At 30.9% G+C, this 16,009-nt stretch overlaps 2 protein-coding genes across 3 annotated transcripts; one reads left to right on the top strand and one right to left on the bottom strand.

Annotated features, from left to right (window-relative positions):
* The first annotated feature begins 2,086 nt into the window (after window positions 1-2,086).
* LOC105135566 (Pyridoxal-5'-phosphate-dependent enzyme family protein) lies at window positions 2,087-5,945 on the top strand. Of its 2 annotated transcripts, none has more exons than XM_011040486.1 (6): window positions 2,087-2,348; window positions 2,810-2,884; window positions 3,607-3,750; window positions 4,086-4,475; window positions 4,560-4,795; window positions 5,226-5,945. In XM_011040486.1, the coding sequence occupies exons 1-6, from the start codon at window positions 2,139-2,141 to the stop codon at window positions 5,443-5,445; spliced, it is 1,275 nt and encodes a 424-aa protein (XP_011038788.1). In that variant the 5' UTR covers window positions 2,087-2,138; the 3' UTR covers window positions 5,446-5,945. The 2 variants fall into 2 exon arrangements, with proteins under 2 accessions (XP_011038788.1, XP_011038789.1); XM_011040487.1 differs by having other exon boundaries at window positions 4,086-4,472; window positions 4,557-4,795.
* Window positions 5,946-6,163: 218 nt separating this feature from the next.
* Window positions 6,164-7,632, bottom strand: LOC105135567 (uncharacterized). The gene has a single exon (XM_011040488.1). The coding sequence runs from the start codon at window positions 7,050-7,052 to the stop codon at window positions 6,345-6,347; it is 708 nt and encodes a 235-aa protein (XP_011038790.1). The 5' UTR covers window positions 7,053-7,632; the 3' UTR covers window positions 6,164-6,344.
* Window positions 7,633-16,009: the final 8,377 nt, after the last annotated feature.

Here is a 16,009-nt window from a genome sequence, read left to right on the forward strand (position 1 = left end):
CCTATAATGGTTAGACCTTGTTGCAACATGAGATGCCATCTACAAGTTAGGTTGTTTGGAAATATAACCCTAAATTAGGCTATAAATTTTATCCAAAGCTAAATATAGATGAGAGACTGTTAACAAATAAGTATTGTAAGGGAAATATGAAAAGGACTTTGAAAAAAGAATTAAAAAATGTTTAAAATTATTGGGAGGGAAGTAAATGGGGCTTGATGATATGGCTTGAGTGGATATAGAATGACAATAGTCATTTTATCGATTAGATCGTCGGGTGGACTGATATAGATCATAGTGGCAGCCCAAGTCTAGGCTTTTGAAATGCCCACAAAGACATCATCATTATGATCATGGACTATAACGCGCCTTATCATGGCTTGCCTTAGTACATATATATTTTAGAAATTGACCTACGAGGTTTTGATTCACGCTATTTCGAAACACGAACCAAAAGGTCTAACATGCGTGTGAGTCAATGAGTGAATAAAACTATAAGGTAAAAGAAAACTTATTGGTAGGACCCCCCTAAGGGTTACGCTGTCAATTGACCTTGATCTTCTAAAAAGGGTTCAAATGAAAGAATACATGTTAATACTTAAAAAATGATGAATTATGCCCAAGCAAGGCTGAGATGGAGGAAACTTTGGTGAAGGCCCACAACGATAGTGATATGCAAATTGTTTATTTGGGTATAAGGGAAAAAAAATTAATCGAACCATCTTGTTGTTGGTTCCCTTTAAAGTTTTCCTCATGATAACTAGAGCTCGATATGAGTTCTATCGGGTAAAGATAATGATTGAAGGCATTAAGAGTGTAACTCCCTTAATTTATTCTCAAACTTTAAATATATATGAAAAACATGACTTACTTCATTGAGTCATGTCAAATAATCAAGGGCTTTAAGTGAGCTATTTTTAGTAAGAGGGATTGATGATGCAGGATAAAATAGAAGCCAGGTTATAGTGTCCAATTACATGCTAACCTAAAACCCACTAAAGGTTATGGTTAATTTAGATAACAACATAGTAGTCATGCAAGTTGAAATCCACTAAAAAATATGTAACAACTCACTTATTAAATCAACTAGCCCTAAAATATATATAGCGTTGAAGCATAAGGCTTAAACTTAATTGTCGAAGCAAGTGTAAAAACTCAATGAGTAAAAAGGTGTGGTAGTTGCTGCAAATATTAGGGTGCAAGCTGGGGTGAGGAGGTTAACAATGAAGATCTTAACAGTGATAGCATATATTAAATGAGAATTTTAAAGGTCGAATAAAGGAAAGGTTCCATATGAATAACACTAGCAAATTGAATAGTCTATTCTAAGATATATGAGAAGCTTATCTAACAGTGCATTTATGTGCGAATTTTAAAAAAAAATTATGTTAAACTTCATAAATCAAGATATAATGACTAACAATATTGTTAAGGAGCCTGAAGACATCAACAAGAATCTCATAAAAAATTATTTTTTATGCTTAATAAATTATCCACTTGAAAATAACTTAGTCACAAATAGGATTCAACATCCAGAAAAACATGTTATATAGCATCTGGGGTGCCTTTTATAACCGAGGACCAAATACCTCTCACGCTTGATTATACTCACATACATTAAGTCTCTAAGGTGAAGTGGATTTGTAATCTTAGAAAAAAAAAAAAAAGTTTTGAGAACCGAGGGTTTTAATCTTTAACTTTTTAATAGTTGGTGGATTAATCAAGTTGCTCCTGTAGTCTTGTCTCGATTGGTAGGTGGATGGAGATGGATTAAAAAAAAAAAAACTATTATAATTAGAAATGTTTTGTAATGCACTGTAGAATGAAAACAGCACTTCTTTTAATTTTTAATAATAATAATAATAATAATAATAATAATAATAATAATAATAATAATAATAATAATAATAATAATAATAATAATAATAATAATAATAATAATAATAATAATAATAATAATAATAATAATAATAATAATAATAATAATAATGATAATAATAATAACTGATTAAACTGATTCATGGGCCTGGCCCATCGGGTTAAATTATACCGCCTTTGTATAATCGAAAATATTGGAGTCGTAAGCTGCAACCGTTCAAGCTTTTCAGTTTTGGAAAGTCTATTGCTTTGTATATGCTCCAATGGCATCTGTAAGAACCACAGGTGCTTTTGTAGCAGCCGTCTCTATTTCCATGGTATTGTTCTCTTACTTTCTATGCAATTACAGATCCAAAAGAAAGGCTCCTTCCCCCATTTCAAAGAATAAAAAACCAGGAAACGGACTCATTCATGCTGTTGGTAACACTCCCTTGATTAGAATTAATAGCCTCTCTGAAGCTACTTGTTGTGAAGTAAGTTCAAGATATGCTCTTTTGCTTCATATTATGATCCAGTTCTTCCATTATTTCCATTTCTAATATGTTTTCATTGGACTTGTGGCATTGTTGTATCTGTTTATGAATGAAATACATATGGGGGTATGTGCTTTTGATCAAGCTATGTTTTTTTCTTTGAATTATGGTCTTGATTATGGGTTTATGGTGTTTTATATACAAGATATATGTTTGTGGTTGATTATGATCACTTTTTAACTCACACTCTTTGATACTTCTCTAGAAGATAGGCTTTTCTTTCTTTCAATTTTATTAATTGTATTTTCCTATGTTCCCCCAAATTGATGCTCAATAATCTTTCTTCATTTTCTGAAGTGGTTGTTCTAGCATATTTCAGGGTTGATTTATAGTACTTAATAGATTCATGGTTATTGGTTATTGCTTTTGGTTTCATTTGTTCTTGATTTTTCTTTCTTCAGATTCTTGGGAAGTGCGAGTTTCTGAATCCAGGAGGGAGTGTTAAAGATAGGGTTGCTGTGAAAATAATTGAAGAGGTAAATTACTTGAATGCTTTTGTCAGCTACCAATTATGAAAACTTTAAGACAAAAAGCATAGTTTTGGTGATATTCTCAATTAATTAGGAATTTAGGATAGGAGATATGATTGTTAATTTCAGACATGATTATGGATGGTAATGGTTGTGGCTTGTAAGTTCAGTGTGACCAATCACAAAATGTAAAACTTCTTTTTATCAAAATGCAGTCATGAGAACAGAACCGAAATCTAATGTTTTTTGTACTATGATCAAGCCACAGCACTACGAATTCAAACAAGAAATTTAGTGTCATATAGAGCTTAAGCTTGAGTTAACAGCTCAGGGGTCATTTAACTACTTCCCTGTCTTAAATGGCGGGCACCTGAAATTTCTTCTTTAAATTGAATTTAGGCACATACGGAAATCCTTGCGATGCTATTTATGAATCCAAAATCTATGTGAAATATTGAAGTCTTTAGTTTCCACATTGTTCAGATGGTGAAGTGGAATTACTCACAAGGACTACTAATTGAACGAAACAATTGTCTGCTCATTTTCTATTTTTTGACATTTCAATAATCCCATTTGTTAAATACATTGTCTATTGTTTTTGTGTAAAAAGAAGCCCTAATTAGCTTATGCAACACTTTAATGTCAAAGTAATTAAAGCTTGTAGCTGGCATTATTTTGTTATCCTCTGTTACACCTTCTATATGTTTGGCTGCTTGGCTCTACGACAGGCACTGGAATCTGGCCAGCTAGTTTGTGGTGGAGTTGTTACTGAGGGAAGTGCTGGAAGCACTGCAATTAGCCTGGCTACAGTGGCTCCTGCCTATGGATGCAAATGCCATGTCGTTATTCCAGATGATGTTGCTATTGAGAAGGTTTGGATATTGTGTAGCTTTTCAGACTAATTTTCCATAATTGAGTTGTGTTAGGTAAATGTATTGTAGGAAACTTAGCAGCTATAGATAAGTTGCATAGAAGTTGTATAAATACAATGATGAAGTTTAGAAGTGTTCCTTGAATTTACTTTTGAGGACCTATGAAAAATTTATGTTTTTTTTTTATGCATGTCGGTAAAACAGACATGTACTAGAGAGTTTCCTTCTTCTGAGCATGTACCTGAATCCTTGACATTCTTTTTTCCTGAGCATTCTTTTTACCATTCACATTCTGTGACCAACTCGACTTTGTTACTCTTGAAAACTTTTGCTAGTCTCAAATTCTCGAAGCTCTGGGAGCTACTGTTGAAAGAGTGCGACCAGTTTCAATTACACACAGAGATCACTATGTCAACATTGCTAGGAGACGGGCACTGGAAGCAAATGAATTAGCATCAAAGCTTAGAAAAACTGAAAAGATTGATGGCAAATTCTTAGAGCAAATTGACGGTTGCATATCTGATGTAGAGAAAAAAGATTCTATTTTTTCAAGTTACTGTAGTGGTGGTTTTTTTGCTGACCAGTTTGAAAACTTGGCAAATTTCCGGGCCCACTATCAGGGCACTGGACCTGAGATATGGGAACAAAGTGGTGGTAGTTTAGATTTATTTGTGGCAGCTGCAGGCACAGGCGGCACTGTAGCTGGTATTTCAAGTTTTCTCCGAGTAAAATTCTTCCCTTTGTTTTAAACCTTTTCATTTATGTTGTGCTAGAGCAGTTCCATCGAATCCTTATTACATGTTCTACAGGAAAAGAATCCGAACATCAAGTGCTTCCTCATAGATCCGCCTGGTTCTGGTTTGTTCAATAAGGTAACAAGGGGAGTGATGTACACGAGAGAGGAAGCTGAAGGAAAAAGGTTAAAGAACCCATTTGACACAATAACGGAAGGAATTGGAATCAATAGATTAACACAAAATTTTAAGATGGCAAAACTTGACGGAGCCTACAGAGGCACAGACAAAGAGGCTGTTGAAATGTCAAGGTCAACCCATGCTTTCTTTTTCTGCCCTATTTCTATATAGTAGTTGTTGATTGCTTAGAGGTTGAGAAAGAAGTAAGGAGGAGGGAATTATGTGATGATGTCCTGGTTGGTGGGATAGTTGCACCAAGAGATATGGTCTCTTGCCATGTCTCTGCTAATGTCTTACACTTTTTTCTCTCAGGGAGCTTTTTTATTTCCTTCAAAATGGAAATTTCCTGTAATTTTTCATTACTTTTACTTGTTAATGCGAAAATTTTGAAATTAGTTGACCTTTCTTCACTTTACATGGAATGACTGCTTTTGAAACTTGATTTTATTTCCATGCATTTGCAAGCTAAAGATTTTTCCCATGGCACTTGAAACTGTTCTCCTACTAGTTGTACTTCATTCAAAGTTTCCATACTACATCTTTACTTGAACTTCTTTTCAGGTATCTTTTGAAGAATGATGGCCTCTTTCTGGGGAGTTCTTCAGCCATGAACTGTGTTGGAGCTGTTAGAGTGGCACAATCACTTGGTCCTGGTCACACAATTGTGACCATTCTGTGTGATAGTGGGACGAGGCATCTGAGTAAGTTTTATGATGCTCAGTATCTGTCTGAGCATGGTTTGACACCCACAGCAACTGGATTAGAGTTCCTTGGTATTTAAATGAGATTTGGTCCTGACCATATTTTTATCCAGAATCATAGAAGCACAATGAGGCTATTTTCGTTTGCTGTGAAGTTTCTTGGTAGGGCCGGCCTCCACCCTCCGAAAGTTTGATGTGATTTTTGGTGATGACAGCATATGGAAGCGGTAACTTTACCGTGGATCAAAATACCATTTACTTCATAAGGATTAGGACACACGTTAATGCGTGTTAGGCTGGCAGGATATGCTTTAGAATCATTTGTATTATTGTTGATCATCAATTTTTAGTTGAGACCATCTGTCGAAATTTTGGGACCTTTATGTCTTTTATTGTGTTTGTGCCTGGATGTGTGTAATTTTCAGAGCATCATAGCTTTTTCCTACGATTTTTTTTTTCTTTTTCAGTCTCCAGGATCATTTTAAAGCCTCCACGAAGAGAAACTGCTTTCCTGCAATTCATTTGACACTGTAATGGAATGGAATACAACTGAGATATAAAATTATCGTTATTTTTCCAATTTGTTCCAAATTCAATGTTCTTGATGCCAATCACCTGCCAGGAGGAGAACAGCAATGAATTATCCATGAATGCTTTTCCAGCATGGCAAGATGCTGGCTATATAATTAACTTGTGGATTTTAGCACTTGGCTTAGACTGAACCTTTGGCTGGTTTATGTGAAAAGAATATACTAGGATGACATCCCCTGTAAATTAAATTAAAAAATGAAAGATGAGCTTGAATGAAAGATGAGCTAATTTAGTAGAATTGCATGAAGTTTACAGAGCTTCGCAAAATCACAATTAAGAAGGAACTTGAGACAAGTAAGTCTCTATTCTAGCTCTTGACATCATCCTCATACGCCACGTTAACGTGTTGAATTGAAAAATAGCTACATCATGCTTCAACCTCAAACTTTCAACACTTGATGGATCCCATGGAAAGGTCAATCTCTATCAAGTTTTCCTCTTCATTCACCTCAGCAATCTCTGCAAATAGCTCCATAAGTCCCTGTTGCCTGAAAATGGATTCAGGCAAATTCGAAAATGACTTTTTCTTTGACTCTTCATCAAAATCAACAGAGTTGTTCAGTGGAAGACTAATCTCAATCAGACCATCACCATCCTCATCAACGTCATTTTCAGAGATTGAGCTTTCAGAGACTGCAATACTTTGACCTACATTTTCTGAGCACCTCCAACTGAGCTCAAAATTCTCACTTGCAGAGAAATCATCACTGCTATCACTGTCTGATGGGAAATCCGTTGGTTCAACTTGATACTCATGCATGTCGCAAACATCACTTTGCTGGGAAGCATCGCAATGAATTATGGGTTCCACTTCTGGATTTAGTTCCTCCACAACTTCCTTTTCAACCATGCTCTGAGGGCGACATGCGGGACTTTCAGCTTCTGCTGATTTGCTAACAACAGCCACCTTTTTCTTTGAGAATGTGACGATGAAAATGGTTGACAGAAACAAAACAGATATTGTAATAAGGTATGTAGAGATCCCAAAATGGAGGAAACAAGTGAAAACAAGAGAAGCGACAAGGACTGAAACACAAAGCAGTGAGGGTTTGAAGAAATACTGTGAACTGATTTGACTCTCAGGTGTATTTCCCATTTCCAGGGATCAAAAGTAGTTTGAATGTTGGATTGGATAATATGGAGTAGATCTGTGTAGAAGATTGAAGAAAAGAAGCGAAAACACTTCTGGGGTCTAATATTTCTTGTAATGCAACACAAGAAGAAGCAGAACTGCTGGTACGAGTAGCTGCTTAGTGCTTACATATTAAAGAAAGGTAAACTAGTACAATAACAATTACAGGAGAGGAGATTGGACACAGAAGAATAGTTTAGCACACCTGGAACGAGCTAGTCATCAAGGAAGAATCCAAGTATCTGGTTGGAGAGAGAAATAAATAAGTGTTTTATATATATATAATTTTCTCTAACAGTGAGCTTTTTTCTCTCTCTCACTCACAGTGTTCCTAATAAATTAACCTGGTCTTCTTTTTTCACTGAGACCAAGCTGTTGCATCAGCTACTGAGGCTCTTGATTCTTGAAAAAGGCAAGACCATTTTAATTCTCAAATCTCAAAGCTTTGAGATTGCCAAATCCATGTGCAAGTGCAAGACACCTGTGCTGATCTCCACATGGCACATCCACGAAACCCATCACATGGAACTCACTAACCAAAGTCTAGATATATATCACTCCTTCTCGAGTTATGTCCATTTACTTTTAAGTTTTATCCACAATCAAACAAAAAGTAAAAAGGTTTTTACTCAAAAAGGATTCGCTTTGAGGGATTGAAATGAAAGAAACCAACTTTTCAAGCTAAAGTTGAGTGAAATCTATTGCTAGCCAACACATGGTACGTAATTACCAAAAAGAGCACAGTGATAAGATGATGACCCATTTTCTATTGTCTGCAATTAGAGGGTCAAAAGAGTAATGATATGATGATAGGACTCCATCTCTGCTCCTGCACGCTTTGATAAGGGTCTTAATGGAGGCCCGTTACTTTGAAGAGATCTTTTGACGGGAATGCCAGGCACCATGACTCCCCGGGGAAGTAAAATGGTCAGGTTCATAGTAGGCTCTGCGGTGAGACTCTGAATGCATGCATGCCAGTGGCTATATGACTTACATTTATTATAGCATATTTTGCTGAGTAATAATAATTTTTTTAAAAGCAAAACAAATATGAAGAGTATGAACTATCAATTTAATTTAGAGTTTGTTATTTTTAAATAATTTTTCATGTTAAAATATATATTAATAATTTTTTTATTTTTAAATTTTTTTTTTGATATCATCACATCAAAATAATTTAAAAATACTAAAAATATATTAATTTGAAACAAATAAAAAAATAAAAAATTTAATTTTTTTTTTAAATATTTAGAAAACACAAAAACAAACATATCCTTAATAGTCTTGAGTATGATACTATACTAGATTTAATATCCATAGATCCGGTTGTTGAGCTATATTCAAGATTTTTGGATCTAGTTGTAGAAACTGATTTAATATCCTTGAGTTTGGCTACAAAGCTAGATCCAAGATCAATGAGTCTGAATAAAAGTCGAATCCAATTTACAACTAGACCCGACAATATTTCTTGATCAAAAATAAAAAAGACAATACCTCATGGTGCTATAATATCATTGACAATGCAAACATTATATCTACAGTGTAGTTCACAGTATAATAAATATATGTCCACAATATTATTTTTTAAAATATATTTCTTAAAAAATATGTTAAGGTAATATTTTTTTATTTTTTTTTTCAATTTATATTTTATATCATTACATCAAAATAATACAAAAACATTAAAAAAAATTAATTTGAAGTAAAAAAATTAAAATAAATTCAATTTTTTGAAAATGCATTTTTAAAATGAAAAAACAAACATACTTTAATAAGAAAATTCGACCCAATTAAAAATAATAAAAAATTATCATCACCTAAATTTTGTACAATATAAAAAAGATCTTAACCTCTTTATTTACTAGTTAACAGGATATATTTATTTTGTATTTTAAAAATATTTTTAAAAAATTAAATTTTTTTATTGTTTTGTTTTAAATTAATTATTTTTTATTGTTTTCATACTAATTTCAAAAATACTTTTTTAAAAATAAAAAATTATTTAAATTAAAAATTATTTTAAAAAACAACAACTATTATTCTTTTAAAAACCTCGTAACTTCATTGTGCTATCAAATATTGACAGCACAGAACAGGATAAGTTGCCACTTGCCAGCAATCTCACTTGTCTTGCTACTCAATGGATCCATTTCCCCACTCTATTTTTATGGTGTGGATTCTTGAAGGCAAGAGGTGGGCTCATGTTGATGCTCCTTTTGACCTTGCAAGAATTGCAAAAAAAAATAATTTAGTAGTGGTGGTGGTCAAATGATAAGGACTTGGGATCAAGGGGTTTGCTCTCTCTGTGGTCTCAGGTTCGAGTTCTTGGTTGCTCATATGATTGCCACTGAAGGCTTACATGGTCGTTAATTTCAGGGTCCGTGGGATTAGTCGTGGTGCGCGCAAGCTGGCCCGGACACCCACGTTAATCTAAAAAAAAGAATTAAAAAAAAAAAAGAAAAAAAAAGAAAAAAAAGAAGAAGAATTGCCATTGATGATACTTGCCTTCTTGCCCCCCTTGTAGAAAATAAATCATCCCCTCGTGCACTTGATGTCATAATGTGAGCTAGAGCTGCAGTAGAAGAGGATTATACACCAACTCTCTCCTTTTGTTCTCTCAAGAGTCAAGACGACAGATATGGGCATGCAGTTTTCAAAGTTTTCTCCCAGGAACAAGTAGCAGACAGGCATCACCCGTTTGCCCTACGCTGGCTCCTGTGATGTTGACTACTAGGAGTCTAATTAGGGGAGAGATCTTCGGACAAAGTGACCGGCTGGGTTCCTTTTACCACGCGTGTAAATTGAAATCATGCAATCTTGTGGTATTTCCTTCTTTTAAAATAAAAAATAAAAAAATAGGAATTAAGAATTTAAATCGAAAAGGAATGTAAAATATATTATATAAACATATTTTAAAATTATATTTTCTTATTTATTGCTTTTATTTTTTTATTGTTTTTTTGGTGAGTCCATAAATTCAACCATGCTTTTATCTTCAAAAGTTTTGATAAAATTAATCAAATCATCAAGCCAAAATAAGTTATAAAGTGTTTTTTTTTATTTGAAAATGCATCAAAATAATATATTTTTTATTTTTTAAAATTGATCAAATCATAAAGCCAAAATAAGTTATAAAGTGTTTTTTTTTATTTGAAAATGCATCAAAATAATATATTTTTTATTTTTTAAAATTTATTGTTGATATCATTATATTAAAATATTCCAAAAATATAAAAAAATTATTTAAAGCAAAAAAAAATAAAAAACTTTCAAGAATATATTTTTATTGCAAAAACAAACACATTTGATTTGGCTTCTGAAACTCATGAATGAGCAGGATCAAATTCTCCATACACCAACTTTAAAGGAAATGTTGTTATAATAAAAGCATTCTGAAATAATATATAAATTGTTATTGCCAATTACATCTCAAACTTCTTTGACAAATATTGATTATAAACTAAGATCAAATAAATAACTCCTTTTATATAACAATATAAGAGATACAAAAGATTAAGAGCATAAAAAGGAGTGGGGAAGGGAGCCTAGTTTTGTTCAAAATTACAAATGCACAATTTGTATCAGTATCAAGTAATAAAATAAAAGAATAGAACATCATCCCACAAAGATTTGTAAAAAATTATCAATAAGTACCTAAATTATTAAATCCTTACCTATTTGATGATTCAATTATAACATTTTTTACAAAACTACAAAAAAGAACCAAAACAAACAAGCAAGTAATTAAATAGTGTTGAAATTAAGTTTAAAGGATCTTAGTATTTCTGAATTTGCCATAACTAATCCTATATGAATTTCTCAATTGAGTTAATAATCAAGTTTTACTAATTTAATCATTAATCTTTATCAAGCATCAATAAATTATTTTAACAAGCAAACTTTTTATATCTTTGTAAAAATTCTAAACTTATAAAAAATCATTAGAGGCAATAAAACTCTTAATGATTACACAAGTTCTATAAATATCTCTCATATGGATTCTTTATGGTATTTCAAGCAATAGTTAAAATAATTATCACTTCTTAGTCTCAAATTGAATCTTAAATTATGCATATGGTGATCAAACATACACAAGCATTAAGTTCATAATAAAATACTAAATTAATTCAATCAAAGAAGTATTTGCATATTGATAGTCAAGCTACATCAAAAATCCCAAATAAAGAACTACTCCATAGCTAAATAAAAATAATAATAAAAACTTAATAAAATGAACATAACTCAATAGTATAAGAATATTAGAGAGTTAGTAGTCTTAAGGGGTTGTAGTCCTCGGCTCTTTTCTTTTAGTTCTGATTGCTTTTGCTCCTAGATGCCACTTCCCCCCTCTTGTAGTGTGTTTAAGTTATAAAAACATCTATTTGTTGTTGCCTAAAGGTTTTTTTTTATGGTTTGGATTTATCCTTTAAAGGAAAAAAATTTGTTATGGATTCTAACTTTATTTTTTTATAATATTTTGGATCAATTTTAGAGTCAAAAACGTGTGAACTAAGACTTCTATATTTCTATAACAGTTATAAAAAATCAAAAAATCAAATATTCTTTTCAACAAAACTTGTTTTGCAATTTTTAGATGTATGAGATTGGAGATATGGGAAAAAAACTGAAACAATGTTTGGGTTGCAGGGATTTCAAGTTTGATCTGAACTCTATATTTCAACTCACTTTCTAGATTTTAAAACAAAAAAATTAGGTTCTTTTCTTTATATAAAAATTGTAGGCTTATGTCTTATATTTTTAAAAAGATAAAGAACACATGGAATAGAGTTATATAACTCCTGTTATACCTATAAAACCAATCACTATTCAGGATTGTCTAGGATAGACCAACCAATGTTTGAACTCTAAACTCAGCCTATTGTTTGTCTCCTCATATGATTCCAAATTCAGCATACTCTAATAGTTAAATATCTGAAAAATACATTGAATCTCTAAAAAGTAATAATTTTCAAAGATATCCAAAATTATAGAAAGCTAGCTAAGAATCAACCATATTCTTTAAAATAAAGTAGGAATTACTAAAATATATATGCAATATATTCCCTTATCACTTACCATGCTCTTTGCATCCCATACCATCTATTACACAACCGTGTTTCTGAATATTATTTTTATACATAACCTCTATTCCCGGTGGTTTAGTCATGTTTTAAAATGTATGTATTTTGCAAATTAATTAACCTAAACAAAAATAAATCCAAAAATTTATAAAAATTCAATGACTAAAAAACAAGATCCAATGACCAAGAAAAAGAAAGAAGATAAGGTGATGTGTTAGGAAAGAGAATTGAAAGAAAAGAAAAAAAGAAAGAATGGGTTACCATGAACATACATGTGCTTTATTTTTTGCACTCCCAATACCATTAGAAAAATTCTGATGAGATGATTTTAACCACATCTTAAAAGATCACCAAACAAGGTTGCAATTAACCTTAAATAAACCCTGAACAAAATCCCAAAACAATTATAACCTCATTTGATGGTATTCTAATATATATTTAGAATTGCCTCGTTTAATTTTTTTTAACAGTACTAGATGTGTTGAAAACAAAACCTTGGTATGCCCTTGATAGCTCATTTTTTCTTTCTTTCTTTTTTCTTTCCCTCTTTCTTACACCACCTTATCTCCTCTTTCTTTCTTAACTAATTGGATCTCGAATTTATTTTCTTGGCCATTGGATTTTCATAAAAATTTAAATTGATTTTTATAATGTTAATTAATTTAAATAAGATATGATGTTAATTAATTTTATTTTTGCCATCATAAAATGTTATTCTTAATAGTGGTTGTGTTCCAATTATATTATTTTTTTTCTAATTTGTGTTATTTTACATAAACTTATATCAAAATGTGTTAGAATAGTAAAAAAACAAAAACATAAAAAGAAGAATAGCAACGGTTCTAGTAGAATTCCTAATGAGCAACAAAGTTTTCTTACTTGAAAATGAAGCAATCTTGTTAGGAGAAGCTCGAGATGAACTTGAAGAAATCAAGCAACGACTAGCAAGTATGAAATATTTTTTGAAGGGTGCTGATATGAGGAGACCTCGTATAGAAATGAGAGAAAACTTAGGTGATCAATGCGAGGGATCTAGTCTATGACTAGATAGGTGGCTTGCAATATGCCGTGGGCAAAGTCAAATTTTTTTCAACCCTAAAAAAGATATTTAGGAGACGATAATCCGAGACAACCTGAGTTAAATTTACTAAAACATGATCCAGAATATGAGACTGAAATAACTCGCATAAAAAAAAATGAAAAGAAATTGTAAAGTTCAAGACCTAATAATCTAATATCAAAGATGAAAACAAAAATAAATCTTTAAAAAATATAATATCAAAGAAGAAAACCCAACTTAACTAGGGTGAATCTAACTAACCCATTACTCATGAGATTGGGATAAAAAAATAAAAATGAAGGGCCTAGTAAAAAAGATCAAAGTTCAATACAAAAAATGTTAAAAAATCGAGCTAATCCAGGTTAATTTTAGCAAACCACTCTCAGAATAACTAAACAAAAGAAAAAGTTAAAAAAATAACAAAGTTCAAGAGTAAATAACTTAATACAAAATGATAAAACTAAAAAACAAGTTATAAAAAAACAAGGGAAAAAACATTTGAATCAACCTAGACTAACTTAACTAACTCACCACTCGTGACATAAGATCGATATAAAAAAATTAGAATTTTAAAAGAACTTAACAAAAAAGATCGGAGTTAAATAAAACAATATTGAGAAAGAAAATGTAAGTTGACTTAGATTAGCTTGAACAACCCATTCTCAAAATAATGAAATAGAAAGAAAAGAGAAAAAATGTCAAAACTCTAAGACAAATAATTTAATATAAAATGATGAAATCAAAAAAAAAAAATATAAGCCATAAAAAAATCAAGGAAAAAAATCAAGTTAACTCAGATTAATTCGACTAATCTGTCACTTGCGACATAAATCGAGATTAAATAATAATTTCAAAAAAATAAGATATCAAAGTTGAATAAAAAAAATTAAAGTCAACTTTAGTTAACTTTACTAACACGCTTTTGGAATAACTACACAAAAAAAATGTAAAAACTCAAATATCTTAATGGTCAATAATTTAATATCAAAATATATAACTATAAAAAAATTTATAAAAAATTTGATGAAAATTTCATAAAACATCTGAGTTAATTATTATTAACCGAACTAACTATTATCTAGAATATAAAATTAGAATAACTTAACATGAAAAAAATTAAACAAATAATTAGATTAAAATAATAATAAAAAAATTAAATATCAAATATCAAATAATAATTTTAAAAAATATTCAATAAAGAATTGTCCTCTTGAAATGCAACTATACCAACCTTAATGATTAATGATTAAGAGGTGTGATAAACAAATGAAAAGATGGAAAGCATGCTTCAAAACGTACCAAAGATAAACAAAACGGTATGGTATTTGATCAAATGAAAGGCCGGAGCTCCAGTGATACCAGTAGAGTGTCGATTAAGAAGCGGTGGTGGGTATTGAAGATGGATGAGATTTATTAGTTCAACGGCTCACAGATGGTGAAAGGCAGCAGACCACCATTTCAGTGGCTGGGATGGGTGGCGCTGTCAAAACAACTCTGGCTGCAAGGCTTAGAGCATGAAATTGTGAAGAGATAATTTTACTGCAGTGCTTGAATTACTGTCACCCTGACTTATTCCATTGAAGACGTGATCAGAAACTTAATTAAGCAATTCTACCAAGGAATGAATGGAGGATGCAGTTCCCACTGATCTTGTCGCCATGGGAAATGCTCAGCTTGCAGGTATTCTTGTGAAGTACCCAGAACAGTAAAGCTATATAGTTGTTCTGGATGATGTTTGCGATACAGGATCGGAATAAAAATGAAGACTTCATGAGTTTATATCCAGAACACGGAATAAGTAAATCCAGGATATCTCGGCGAGGACAGGAAATTTAAAATAATTTAAGATTTTAAATGAGAAGAAATTCATTCTATTTTGTTTTGTTTTTTAAAGGGATACAAGGTATACTGGTCAATGGAATGTAATTTATATCTTTGATTTTAAAATCAAAACATACAAAAAGGTGGTGGTTGAATTGTGAAAAAAAAAAAAAAACATTTTGTTGCAAATATAATGTCAATTTTGATGCTTATAATCTCAATTTTTCCAAAGCAAAAAAATCATTTTTTTTATCTTGCAAAGGTGACCATGACCAAATATTGAGACCTTTTTTGAAATCCTAATAATCTTATAGTATAGATATTATTTTCAGTTCAGTTTGATTTAATTTAAAAATAACTAAACTAAAATTTTATAAAATATAAAATATAAAATTAAAATTGGTTCAAAATTACTTATTTCGATTATATTTAATTATTTTATATTAAAAATCAAAAGTCAACTAATTAATTTTGGTTCAGTTAGTTTTTATTTTTGGTGTGGTTCAATTTGATTATTTTATAATAAAAATCAAAAGTCAACCAACCAATTTTGGGGTTTTTTGAATTTTTTAATAAATTTTATTTTGATTTGGTTTAATTTTTGATTTTTAATTTAATTTGATTCAATTTAATTTTTTAATTTTAAACTTATAAAATTAAAATTGAACCAGAATAAATATTTTTTATAATATTATAATTAATTCTTTGATTTTTTTCTCATTTGTACCTCTGCAAATCAAAAATTAAACTAAATCAAATATTTTTTATGATATTATAATTAATTTTTTTTATTTTTTTCTCATCTGTACCTCATATAACAAGCAAATCAAAGCAATTTCTCAGATCAAAATCTCAAAATAACAAGATAGATTAAATTAAAAAAATTAAAAAAGCTACTATTAAGTGAACAACGCACATGCTAGAGGGCTATAGGGAAATGTGTAGTAGAGATAATAATT

The sequence above is a fragment of the Populus euphratica genome, unplaced genomic scaffold (genome assembly GCF_000495115.2).
Source record: "Populus euphratica unplaced genomic scaffold, PopEup_1.0 scaffold47.1, whole genome shotgun sequence".
Lineage (NCBI taxonomy): Eukaryota > Viridiplantae > Streptophyta > Magnoliopsida > Malpighiales > Salicaceae > Populus > Populus euphratica.

Coding starts and splice junctions, on each gene's coding strand:
- LOC105135566 (XM_011040486.1), top strand. CDS start 2,139: ATGGCATCTGTAAGAACCACAGGTGCTTTTGTAGCAGCCGTCTCTATT. Junction 2,349..2,809: donor CTGAAGCTACTTGTTGTGAA/GTAAGTTCAAGA, acceptor TTCTTTCTTCAG/ATTCTTGGGAAGTGCGAGTT. Junction 4,476..4,559: donor GTATTTCAAGTTTTCTCCGA/GTAAAATTCTTC, acceptor CATGTTCTACAG/GAAAAGAATCCGAACATCAA.
- LOC105135567 (XM_011040488.1), bottom strand. CDS start 7,052: ATGGGAAATACACCTGAGAGTCAAATCAGTTCACAGTATTTCTTCAAA.